This window comes from Herpailurus yagouaroundi, unplaced genomic scaffold (genome assembly GCF_014898765.1).
Source record: "Herpailurus yagouaroundi ecotype Mexico unplaced genomic scaffold, PumYag 166, whole genome shotgun sequence".
Taxonomy (NCBI): domain Eukaryota; kingdom Metazoa; phylum Chordata; class Mammalia; order Carnivora; family Felidae; genus Herpailurus; species Herpailurus yagouaroundi.
This window is the reverse complement of record NW_024412407.1, coordinates 11,838,914-11,852,742: the sequence shown is the minus strand read 5'-3', so window position 1 is coordinate 11,852,742 and position 13,829 is coordinate 11,838,914. Positions and strand designations below refer to the sequence as shown.

Genomic DNA, 13,829 nt, shown 5'->3' with positions numbered 1-13,829 from the left:
TCTTTTCTTTTCTTTTCTTTTCTTTTCTTTTCTTTTCTTTTCTTTTCTTTTCTTTTCTTTTCTTTTCTTTTCTTTTCTTTTTTGTGGTTCCATAAAAATTTTAGGATTGTTTGTTCTAGTTCTGTGGAAAATGCTGTTGTTATTTTGATAGGGATTGCATTAAATCTGTAGATTGCTTTCAGTAGTATAGATATTTTAACAATACTTGTTCCTCCAATCCATTAGCATAAAATGTCTTTCCATATTTTTGTGTCTTTAATTATGTTCATCAGTGTCTTATATTTTAGTACAGGTCTTTCATTTTTTGGTTAAATTTATTCTCAGGTATTTTATTATTTTTGGTATAATTGCAAATGGAATTGTTCTGGTTTCGTTGTGCTGCTTCATTATTACATAAATGGAAATGCAGTGGATTTCTGTACATTGATTTTGTATCCTGCAACCTTACTGAATTCATTTATCAGTTTTAGTAGTTTTTTGGTAGAGTCTTTGAGGTTTTCTATGTATAGTATCATATCATCTACAAATTATGAAAAGTTTTACTTCTCCCCTACCAATTTGGATGCCTTTTATTTCTTTTTGTTGTCTGATTGCTGTGGCTAGAACTTCCAGTGCTATGATGAATAAAAGTTGTGAGAATTGACATCCTTGTCTTGTTCCTGACCTTAGGAGAAAAGCTCTGTTTTTCCCCATTGAGGATAATGTCAGCTGTGAGTTTTTCATATCTGGCCTTTATCTCATTGTGGTATTTTCCCTCTAAACCTACTTGGTGGAGGCTTTTTATCATGAATGGATGTTGTACTTTGTCAAATGCCTTTTCTGTGCCTATTGATGTTATGTATCACGTTGATTGATTTGCAAATATCGAACCACTCCTGTGATGTACAAGGGGAATAAATCGCACTTGATTATGGTGAATGATCTTTTAAATGTATTCTTGGATTTGGTTTGCTACTATTTTGTTGAGGATTTTTGCATCTACATTCATCAGAGATATTGGCCAGTAGTTTTCTTTTTTTGTGGTATCTTTATCTGGTTTTGATTTCTGGGTAATGCTTGCTTCATGGAATGAATTTTGAAGTTTTCCTTCCTCTTATATTTTTTGGAATAGTTTGAGAAAAACAGGTATTAACTCTTCTTTAAATATTTGGTAAAATTCACTTGTGAAGTCATTTGGTCCTGGACTTCTGTTTGTTGGGAGTTTTTGTTTATGGAATCACTTTTTTTGCTGGTAATTGGTCTTTCAAATTTTCTTTCAGTTTTGGTAGGTTATATGTTTCTACGAATTTATCCATTTCGTCTTGGTTGTTGGCATATACTTTTTTTCATACTATTCTGTGATAAGTTTGGCTAGAAGTTTATCAATTTCATTGATTATTTTTTTTTTCTCCCAAAGGAATAGTTCCTGGATTCATTGATCTAGGTTCTGTTGTTTTTTTTTAGTTTCTGTGTCATTTATTTCTGCTCAAATCTATTATTTCTTTCTGCTGGTTTTAGTTTTTGTTGTTGTTGTTCTTTTAGTAGTTTCTTTAGGTTTAAGTTGTTTATTTGAGATTATTTTGGCTTCCTTAGGTAGGCCTATATTGCTGTAAACTTCCCTCTTACAATCACTCTTGCTGCATCTCAAAGCTTTTGAACAGGTTGGCCCATTCATTGTTCAGTAGCATGTTCTTTAACCTCCATGTAGTTTGTGTTCATTCCAGAGTTTTTCTTGTGGTTGATTCTAATTTTATAGCACTGTGGTCAAAATAGATGTGTGGTATAATTTTATCTTTCTGAGTTTGTTGAGGCTTCTTTTATGGCCTATTATATAATCTGTTCTACAGAATGTTCCAAGTGTACTTGAAAAGAATGTGTATTCTGTATTTTTAGGATGTAATGTTCTGAATAAATCCATCTGATCCAGTGTGTTGCCCAAAACCATTGTTTCCTTGTTGATTTTCTGTTCAGATGACCTGTCTTTTGATGTAAGCGGGTTTTAAAGTCCCTTACATTTATGGTGTTATTATCTATTAGTTCCTTTATGTTTGCTGTTAACTGTTTCGTATATTTGGGTGCTTCCATGTTGGAGGCATAAATATTTGCAGTTGTTACATCTTGTTGGATTGTCCCCTTTATAGTTATATAGCATCCTTCTTTGTGTCTTCTTAAAGTCTTTGTTTTAAAGTCTCTTTGTCTGGGGCTCCTGGGTGGCTCAGTCAGTTGAACATCTGACCTTAATTTTGGCTTAGTTCATGATCCCAGGGTTGTGGGATTGAACCCTACATTGCACTCCATGCTAAGTGTGGAGACTGCTAAAAGTCTTTCCCTTCCTCTGCCCCTCTCTCCCACTCACATTCATTCATTCATTCTCTCTCTCTCTCTCTCTCTCAAATGAAAATAAATAGGGGTGCCTGGGTGGCCCATTCGGTTAAGTGTCTGACTCTTGGTTTTGGCTCAGGTCATGATCTCACGGCTTCATACATTCAAGTCCTGCATCAGGCTTTGTGCTCCAGCTCGGAGCCTGCTTGGGATTTTTCTCTCTCTTCCTCTCTCTTCCTCTCTCTCTCTCTCTCTCTGCCCCTCCCCTACTCGTGATGTCTCTGTCTCCCTCAAAATAAATAAGTAAACTTAAAACAAATGAAATTAAAATAAAAATATAGTCTGTTTGGTCAGATATAAATATTGCTATTCTGGCTTTCTTTTGACCTCTGTTTGCATGATAAGTGTTTCTCCATCCCATCACTTTCAACCTGCAGGTGTATTTAGGTCTAAAATGAGTATCTTGTAAGCAGCATATAGGTGGGTCTTGTTTTCTTAGCCATTCTGTTACTCTGTGTCTTTTGATTTACATTCCATTTATATTCAAAGTAATTATTGATTTATACGTGTTGCTATTTTATTACCTCTTTTGTGGTTGTTTCTGAAGATTTTCTCTGATCCTGTCTTGTCTTTCTCATGGTTTGCTTGTTTTCTTTAGTGATATTTTTGCATTTTTCTTTATTCTTTGCATATATATTAGTACTTTTTGATTTGTGGTTATCATTAGGTTTGTTTATAACATTCTGCATATAGCAGTCTGTGTTAACTCAGCGGTTAAGTTTGAACTCATTCTTCACTCTTCCTCACATTTGGATATGTTGTCCTATTTTACATCCTTTTATATTGTGAGTTCCTTGACTGATATTTACAAAAATAGTCATTTTTACTGCTTTTGTGTTTCCTTCCTTCATAGTGTCACTTTTGGTCTTCCTTTCCACTCAGAGGCCCTTTAATATTTCATGCAGGACTGATTTAGTGGTCATGAACTTTTTCACTTTTTGTCCAGGAAACTCTTTATCTCCTCCTATTTTGAATGATAGTCTTGCTGGATAGAGTATTCTTGGCTCTAGATTTTTCCCACTCAACATTTTGTATGTATGGTACCCCTCCCTTCTGGCTTGGAAAGTTTCTGCTGAAAAATCCGCTGGTAGGCTTATGGGGTTTCCATTGTGTGTAACCATCTTCTTTTGTATTGCTGCTTTTAAAATTTTTTCTTTTTGGTACATTTTGCGATTTTTATTGTAATATGTCTTGGTGTGGATCTGCTTTTGTTGATTTTGTTGGGGGTTGTTTGTGCCTCCTGGATCTAAATATCTATTCCTTTTCCAGATTAAGAAAGTCTCTAGCTATTATCTCTTCAAATAAAATTTCTACCTCTCTTTCTCTCTCTTCTTTGGAATTCTTCTAATGTGAATGTTTTTACTTTGATGGAGTCACTGAGTTCCCTAAGTCTGTTGTCGTATTGCCTAATTCTTCTTTCTGTCTTTTGTTCATCTTGCTAACTTTCCATTACTCTGTCTTCTAGCTCATTAATTCATTCCTCTGATTCTTCCAGTCTGCTATTCATTGCATCAAGCATATATCCTATCTTGCTTATTGCACCTTTCATCTCTGATTGTTTCTTTTTTATTTCTCTGTTAAAGGTCTCACCATGTCTTCCACTCTTTTCTCAAGTCCAGTGAGTAACCTTATGATCATTGCTTTAAATAGTCCATCAGACATGTTGCTTCTCTTTTGCTTAGCTCTCCAGCTATGGCCTTGTCCTCTTGTTTTATTTGGGACAGATTCCTCTGTCTTCTCATTTTGTCTAAGTTTCTGTGCCTGTTTCTCTGTGTTAGGAAATTTGCTATTATGTTTCCTGTTCTTGAAGGTAATGGTCTTGTGAAGAAGAGGTCTTGTAGTGAGTGCCCTGGTGTGTAGTGTCTACTGTGCTCCTGGTCTGACTCTTCCAGTATTATCTCCAGCGTTTGCTTCATATGTGCTCTGCTGTTTTTTCCTGGCCTTTTTATCCTTTAGGACAGTCATCTGCAGAGACTCTCTTTGCCTGTTGTGGGTAGTGTTTAGTCCCTGGTGTGAATGTAGCATGTTTTAACTAGACGTGAGACCTGTTGCCACCAGCACTGGAACTGAGGCTCTGCAAAACTCCCGGATCAGGAGACAGGATGTGGGCAGGGGTTTGGGCTGGTCTTCTGGCAAGGGCGCCTGCCATGCTGGAACTGAGGTAAGTGTGACTAGGAAAGGCAGTTCTACCAGAGTACAGTGGGGTGCAGGAACAGGCCTTGGTGTAAGCAAATTAAGTAGGCAGTATTGTCATTGCGCTGGATCTCATAGGTGGTTCTATGCTTATACTGAGGGACTGGGGAGAGAAAAGGTGGTTGCCTGTCCCTTTTTTCCTGGAGTGTTCTCTTCATGAATGCTACCTCTCTGGGACACACTCCAAGATGAGGGAATAACCTACCCACTGTGTGCCCCAGGTGCTCTTCAGATCACTGTTTACCCTCTGTATGTTTGAGGACTGTTTCCCCTGCCTTCTCTCTAAAAGCAGTCCCAATGCCTCATGGCTTTCCCCAAGGTCAAGCTCGCTGACCTTTAGAACTCCAGGCTTTAGCCTGGTTACAAGAACTCAAAAAATTCATCCCCTCTCATTTTCTAAGCCAATTGCTATGGGATTCATTTCTCCCAGGCACTCCCCTGTGTGTTAGTCTGTCACCCTTCTCTGCAACCATAGCTTCCTCACTACCACAGCAGCCACCATCCTTCTTTTCTCTCCCAAGCCATCTCTCTGCACTTCCTACTTCCTTCATTATGGCCTCTCCTCTACCTTTAGTTGTGGAGTTTGTTCTGCCAATCTTAAGGTTGATTTCTGGAGTATTTAGGATTATAATTATCTAGCTGAATTTGTGGCTAGCATAGGGTCTTCCTACTGTGCTGCCATATTCCTTTCTCTGTCACACAGTAACATTTTTTTTTTAAGTTCTTGTTAAAATTCCAGTTGGTTAACATACAGTGTAATATTAGTTTCAGGTGTACAATATAGTGACTCAAGACTTCCATATAATGGCCAGTACTCATCACAAGTGCTCTCCTTAATCCCCATCACCTGTTTAACCTAGTCCCCTACCTACCTTCTCTCTGGTAACTATCAGTTTGTTCTGTATAGTTAAGAGTCTGTTTCTTGGTGTCTCTTTTTTTTCTTCCCCTTTGCACATTTTTGTTTTTCAAATTCCACATATGAGTGAAATCACATGGTATTTGTCTGTCTTTCTCTGACTTATTTCACTTAGCATAATACTCTCTAGCTCCATCCATGTAGTTGCAAATGGCAAGATTGCACTCTTTTTTATGGCTGAGTAATATTCCATTGTATACATAACCCACCTCTTCTTTACCCATTCATCTCTTGATGGACATTTGGGTTGCTTGTAATTGGCTATTATAGATAATGCTGCTTTACGTGTCACACAGTAAATTTTTGAATAAACGAATGTAGTTAAATAATTGTTTTCCCCTTTTTTTTTCAGTTTTTTCTTTGTCACAAAAGTGTTTTTGGAAAGTACAGTAGTCAGCTATGGACTTTTTGTGGGATTGTGTACTTAATGAATTGTTGCTATAAAATAGTGATTATTATTTGGGGGATTTTCTTTTCAGTGATTTCGATAATTTTTTTTTTTTTTTTTTTTTTTTTTTTGCTACAGGAGCAAGGTATTTTTAACTTCTGAGAGTAGAACCCTTTTCCATGTTCTTTTTTAATATGTTTATGTGTGTACATACCTCTCACTTCCAATTAGACTTTTTCTCTTCACTGTTACTTAAATAGATTGCTTAAGGAGTAAGCTACAGGACAAAACTTTCTAGCTGTATTTTAATCTAATGTGAAATATAATTTTGGAATGGAATAAGCCTAGAATCTTTGTCTTCTCTAAAATTTAAAAAGTAGCAATCATTTCCTCTTTGGTCCTCCTCACATATTATGCAGAGTGAAATTGAAAGTGTCTTCTTAAAACTGGTTGAATGTAGCACTTTCTCTTGGTATAATGTGCCAGTTAAGGCCTATAAACAGTCATGTGAAATGCTGTATGTAATTAAGGTTTTCTAATTTTTTTCAAAGGCAGGATCCACAGCACCACTGTTTATTGACCAGCCAGAAGAACCTGAGTCCAATGCAACAGATGGCATGGAATTATTTGAAGACAGTCAGCTAACCAGTCGCTCTAAAGCAATAGCATCAAAAACCAAAGAGATTGAACAGGTGAGAATTCAGTCTTCTTTAAGTATATAATCCTTTGTTCCTGTCATTTTGCACATGGTAATTATAGTAAATATTTATTGAATAAATATGTCATTTAGATTTTTTTCACTTGTGATTCTGAAATTAAAAAAATATCAAAATTGCTTAATTTGATTTCACAGTAATACTGATCAGTTTGGTCCCCTATTCTTGTTTACTTTTTTATTTTTTAAGTAAAAAGCAAACTTCTTTTTTAAGGAATATCAGTATTCGTGGTAGTATGAAGCAATTAAACTATTAAAATTAACAGGAATGGGCTGAAAGAAATGTTAAATATACCAAAATGTTAGCAGATGTTGTTTTAAGAATATTGGCATTACAGATGTTTATGTTTTTCATTACACTCTAAGCATTTTTCAAATAGTAAAGAAAAAGTAAAGGATAAGTATATAGATTTAATTTTAATGATATCATTCTGAAAAGTTAGAATCTTGTTTTTAATAGATTAAATAGATTGCTTAGGGAATTATAGGTCAGAACCTTCTAGCTATATCTTAATATAGTGTGAAATATAATTATGGATTGGAATAAGTTTAGAGGCTTTGTCTTACCTATTAAGATTTAAAACTATTTTCTCTTCAGTCCTCTTCACATGTGCTCATTATACATAGCAAAATTTAAAATGTTTTCACATGGAAATATTACCTGCCTCATGGTGTATTATAACTTTAGAGGATTAAATGAAGTAAATAAAATTTGAAAGGGTTTTATAACATGTAACATGTTGTATAAGTATTTTTTTCCCCAGTGTAATTAACATATAGTGCTATATTAGTTTCAGGTATATAATATAGTGATTTCACAATTCTCTACATTACTCAGTGTGTACAAGTGTTTTTGACGTTACTCTCCAGTGCTTTGAGTAAATGTCATATTGTTATATAGTCTTCTGAAACCTATTGGGAATTAAGAATAAAGTTAAATCTTTTCTCAGGGTACTTTCCACTTTCACATCAGTTAAAATCTATTTGCCTTGGTTGGATAGGAGAACATCTTAAGTAAATCCTGGTTGTGATTGTACAGCTCATATTGATGCTACCCCAATGGCAAAGGATAAAAATCTAATAAATACAGGATGTTTCATGTAAGCCAGTAGAGTTTTAAACTGGAGGTGGTCAGCATGCTTGGTGTCAGTGTCAGATGCTTGGAAGAATAGAAGGAAAATGGAGACTGAGAAAAATCGTGTTTAATTTGGTGATATGAAAGTGGTGCCTTACAAGATACCAGTTAATTGAGAGCATAAAAGGTTTGCTCATCAGATGTATCTTCAACATGGATATAAATATCATTATCCTATGTAGAATTACTGTCCTTTTGTCCTTTTACTCTTAGTTTTCTTTGTAGTTTTTGGGTTATTTTTTTACTACTTGACATATGTTTTTATTTGTTTGTCTCCCTCCTAAATGGAAGCTTCATGAGAGCAGTGACTATCCCTTATCTCCATTACCTAATACAATGATTGGCATGTAGTGGGCTCAAAAGAAATATTTGTTCTCTGGATGGTGGATAGAGTCATAAACCTAGAAGTGACCCTTCCTTGAATAGCCCCTGAGTCACTTTAAGTCAGAGACTGCATCTTAACCTGATCACCTAATACGATGCCTAGGCCCAGCACTTTGTAATAAGTGCTTGATAAATGTTTATTGAATGAATGATTTATACTATTTTTCTTTTCCACCTAAACAGCAGTTATTCTTTTAATGTTTATTTATTTATTTTACTATAATTTATTGTCAAATTGGCTAACATACAGTGTATAGAGCGTGCTCTTGGTTTTTGGGGTAGATTCCCATGGTTTATCGCTTACATACAACACCCAGTGCTCATCCCAACAAGTGCCCTCCTCAATGCCCATCACCCATTTTCCCCTCTCCCCCACGTCCCCATCCACCCCCAGTTTGTTCTCTGTATTTAAGAGTCTCTTATGGTTTGCCTCCCTCTCTGTCTGTTTGTAACTATTTTTACCCCTTCCCTTTTCCCATGGCCTTCTGTTAAGTTTCTCAAGTTCCACATATGAGTGGACACATATGATATGTCTTTCTCTGACTTATTTCACTCAGCATAATGCCTTCCAGTTCCATCCACGTTGCTGCAAATGGCACGATTTCATTCTTATTGCCAAGTAGTATCCCATTGTGTACATAAACCACATCTTCTTTATCCATTCATCAGCTGATGGACATTTTAGGCTCTTTCCATAATTTGGCTGTTGTTGATAGTGCTGCTATAAACATTGGGGTACGAGGGGCGCCTGGGTGGCGCAGTCGGTTAAGCGTCCAACTTCAGCCAGGTCACGATCTCGCGGTCCGTGAGTTCGAGCCCCGCGTCGGGCTCTGGGCTGATGGCTCAGAGCCTGGAGCCTGTTTCCGATTCTGCATCTCCCTCTCTCTCTGCCCCTCCCCCATTCATGCTCTGTCTCGCTCTGTCCCAAAAATAAATAAACGTTGAAGAAAAAAAAAAATTAAAAAAAAATAAATAAACATTGGGGTACGAGTGCCCTTATGAATCAGCACTCCTGTATCCTTTGGATAAATTCCTAGTAGTTAAACAGCAGTTATTTAAAGGAGAGTTTCTCTTAAAAATATAATTGGTAGAAGAATTTGAAGTAGCAGGGTAGGAGGATTTGGGGTTGTCATTTATTAATATTTCTCCTGTCTCTTATTATTCATAGTTGATTTATTTGATCTTGAAAAGATGAGCTACCAGTCAGATAAACAGCCTAGTTTAACAGTACACACTTAAAGAATATTGAGATTTTAATAGCAAAACAGACGACCTAAAAAATCTAAAAGAACATTACTGTATTCTAATATGACTAGAGAAGTAAAGATAGTTATTAGAAGTATTATAAAACAGAAAAATTAATAATGTTAAATATAAATAATTTTATATGTTAAAAATAAATTATTGTACTTAATAATGTTACTAAACTCTGTTCTTAATAGAGCACTTTGGTTTACATATATTGGCAAGAAAATCAAACCTTAAAAACTCCAAAAATGTCAGAAAGCTAGTAAATAATCATATATAACTATTTTATAAATTTGTGTCTAAAAGTTATAGTGATTTTTAAAAATGAAAAAGTAGTTTTAAGGGGCACCTGGGTGGCTCAGTCGTTTAAGCGTCCAACTTCGACTCTGGGCGTGATCTCGCAGTTTGTGAGTTCGAGCCCCGCTTCGGGCTGTGTGCTGACAGCTCAGAGCCTAGAGCCTACTTTGTATTCTGTGTCTCCTCCTCTCTCTGCCCCTCCCATGCTCATGCTCTGTCTCTCTCTCTCAATAATAAATAAATGTTAAAAAAAAATTTTTTTTAAAGAAAAAGTAGTTTTAAGGGGATTTTTTCCCCCTTGTTTTCTTCATTTTCAACTTCTGCACATTTTAGTTTTAGGGATTAAACGCCAAATGAATAGGAATAATGCAAAGCCTTGAGAAAGCCAGCTAGTAGTTACACAGCTGTCCAGTAGTTATTCTTTATATTTTTCCACATGCTTGAAATATTTCATGATTTTACAAAATAAATAATAATCCAAAAAAGCCCACATAGATGAGGACAACAATTCAGGCTTGGAATAATATAGAAATGTAAATATTGGTATAATGCCCAAGCTGCTTTTTCTGTCTGTTATATCAAGTGCAGTATGTTTAGATATCTTGTAAAGATAAATTACCACAAACACTTTTTTTAGCGTTTCTGTATTAGATTCTTCAGTGCTTCAACCCCAAGGAAATCATTAACTTGTGGCTATATTGCAATATAAAATAAACTTAATCTCTAGGCCAAAATTTGGTTTAATTCGAAGTGCCTACAAAGTGGCTATTTGATGTTTAAGGGCATATATATATATATATATGGAGGTAGATGTATGTGAATCATTTCAGTGAGGGAGCATATTCATGTTCTTTGCCACATTATTGCCATCTCATCCTGGACATTAAAGAATTTTAATAGGGTTGGAAATGTTGGTGCTTTTTGATAAAGCTCCCCACATTAATAGTCAAATATGCACAGAGAACCACAGTCTAAAATCCTTGAGCCAGAAGACATCAGGTTGCATCTCTGAATATTGTGTTGCTAGATAGAGATCATTTGAATCATCCCCCTTGTACTTCAGTATCTTTTAATGGAGATGATTCATTCTGTTGCCACAGCACATTTAGCCTCCTTATGTTTTGGATCCTATGGTATTTTTTTTTTTCTTTTTACCCTCATTTCCCTAGATTTACCCATTCTTACCCAATTTGGGCCACTTTTACATTGACTTACCAGAGTATTTTTTTGAGGTTCCTAGCTTCTTAGCTTAGAGAGATTTCAAAATTTCCCCTGCCATTATAAGTAATTCCTAGATAGACAACCTACAAAAGTATGGGTGATTCATAATCTGACTCAGGTATTTGTCATTAACCCCTTAACTGTCATATCTCACAAGTCCTCACATACCTATTACTGACTTATTTGATTTGAAATTAAGTGCATCCCACTACTTGCTATTTTATCAGTGAGGAATCTTTTAAAAAATTGGCACTTTGAACAAACCTCACAAATTGAAATCTGTATTATTACATAGCCCTTCTTCCCTCTATTGTACCCCCGGGGATAAGGTAATATTTACTTTAACTGTTTGGAACCTTTTCATGTTGAAGATTTGTCCCTCATGATTTGTTAAAATTGTGCTTAGACATAGCCTATCCGTGAGATCAGATCCTCTGTTTTTTGGAGGTCTGGCAAAATAAATAATTATATTTAAAAATCTCTTTGTAATTCCCTAGTGGCAAGATCTGGATTAGAGTCTTCTATCTTCTTTCTTCAGATGGAATCAGATAATCTGAGTGGATCTATATAAATATGTGTGTATAACATATACATGCATGTAGTATATATAACATAATGTGTGTATATATAATATGCATATGCATGTTCTGCCTAGTAGATCATACAACTATGAATGTCACAGTGGCTAAAATCCTCCTACAGACAGACATAAGTAACAGAAAAGCAGTTTGCTAATTAAACAACTACTAAAGGTAGTGAGTAACTGCTGTTTATTAGGACTTTTTGCTATGCAAACTAACAGTCTTGAAGAAAGAACTTTCCATCTCTTAACCCTCAAACACAGTACTTATATTGTGACACTCTACCTTTGTTGTACATCTGGGGGGCTCCTTAAAAGTAGAGCTTCTTGGATTTCTACCATAAATATTTTGGTAATTAGGTTATCAGAGTTTCTCAAGCTTTAACATGCACAGAAATCATTTGGGGATCTTGTTAAAGCACATTTTCTGACTGTGAATCTGGGATCGGGCTTGAGATTGGAATTTCTAACGTGCTGCTTGGTGATGCTGATTGTTCTAGTCTGTGGACCATATTTGGAGTAACAAGGAATTAGAAGGAGGTGATTATTTTTTCTTAAGTTCTTCTATAGTTTTCTAATGTGCTAAAAGGTTGAGAACTATAACCACCTTAATTTTATATAAACTAAAGTTTTATGTATTTTTAAATTGAGGTATAATTAACATGCAATAAAATGCATAGATCCTAAATATTCGGTTGGATGAATTTTGACAGTTAAAACAGTGTAAATATCACCTGTGACAAATATTTATGAAAGTTTTTCTTTTTCAGAACAGTTGATACACTGATAGTAATAAGGATTTAGTTAGGAACTAAAAGCTCAAAATCATGTAATTTGATTTGATTTATGGTAAATACCCTTCAGCCCATCAAGGCTATACTTCAAGTAGTAACATATACAAGCATAAATTTCAAAGAATACAAGAGATTATGCAGTGAGAAAGAAGTTTCCTTCTTCATAATTCTTAGCTACCCAGTTTCTTTCCCCAGCATATAGATGACACTATGTAACATACATACGTATGTGTATACGCAGTTTATATGTAGTATTTGTGTGTGCATACCATGTATGCACACATACTGTGTATGTATATACACACATGTATCTGGATCATAGTTGGTCCTGATGAGTAGAAATAAAAATTTGTACTTGTGTCCATATTATTCCTTTAAGTACAAGTGGTAGTTTACCATGCACCCTGTTTAGTATATCCATTCTGTATCAGTGTTTATAACTAGTCCCCTATTAGTAGATATTTATAATCACTTGTGAACCATGTTTTAAAGTACAGTTCCTCTGATTTCTCTACCTTTTTTAAAGTGTGTATGTAGGGGCCTAGGTGGCTTGGTCGGTTAAGCGTCCGACTTCGGCTCAGGTCATGATCTTACGGTCTGTGAGTTCGAGCCCCGTGTTGGGCTCTGTGCTGACAGCTCAGAGCCTGGAGCCTGTTTCAGATTCTGTGTCTCCTTCTCTCTGTGACCCTCCCCTGTTCATGCTCTGTCTCTCTCTGTCTCAAAAATAAATAAACGTTTAAAAAAAAAATAAAGTGTGTATGTATTTTTAAAATATACGAGTATTACATTTAAAATGAGCAGTTTTGGAGAGGAGTTAGTTTAGTGATGGGTATCAAATGCTTGGGTTTGTGTCTTGTGAAGTGCTGGGTAGGTTTTAATGTCTGCATAAGAGATCACCACAGTGTCTGTTAATAAATTCCTGAGTCCCTGTGTTATGAAATCTGTATGTTTCAAAACCCTTCTCATGATTCTCACAGCAGGCCAACAATGACTGGAATACATGAGATTACAGAGAGCTTCATTTCTTGCTTATACCAATCATTGTCAACCTGTCTTAAAAATCTTATTAGTAGAGGGACGCCTGGGTGGTTCAGTCGATTAAGTGTCCAGCTTCAACTCAGGTCATGATCTCACGGTTCGTGAGTTCAAGCCCCACATTGGGCTCTGTGCTGACAGCTCAGAGCCTGGAGCCTGCTTTGGATTCTGTGTCTCCCTCTCTCTTTGTTCGTCCCCTGCTCGCTTGCGCGCGCGCTCTCTCTCTCTCTCTCTCTCTCTCTGTCTCAAAAATAAAGATTAAACAAATTACAAAAAAAATGTACTAGTAGAGCTTGCTTGGGATTCTCTTTCCCTCTCTGCTCCTCCCACTCATGTGCTTTCTCTCTCAAAATAAATAAGTAAACTTAAAAAATTATTTGTAGATGCAATTTATAGAATCTAAACCAATATAGTTGTAGTGATGTGCTTAAAAGTATTCTTTTTTTTTTTACTTTTTTTTAAATTTATATATGAAATTTATTGTCAAATTGGTTTCCATACAACACCCAGTGCTCATCCCAAAAGGTGCCCTCCTCAATACCCATCACCCACCCTCTCTTCC

General features: G+C 35.8%; 1 protein-coding gene across 7 annotated transcripts in view; it reads left to right on the top strand.

Annotated features, from left to right (window-relative positions):
- Positions 1 to 13,829, top strand: part of PPHLN1 (periphilin 1) — a 151,583-nt gene that overhangs the window by 90,239 nt on the left and 47,515 nt on the right. For all 7 annotated transcript variants that reach the window (XM_040488409.1, XM_040488405.1, XM_040488410.1 and 4 more), the window contains one exon: positions 6,410 to 6,550. In XM_040488409.1, coding sequence (XP_040344343.1) covers positions 6,410 to 6,550 — 141 coding nt within the window. The remainder of the gene's footprint in view (positions 1 to 6,409; positions 6,551 to 13,829) is intronic.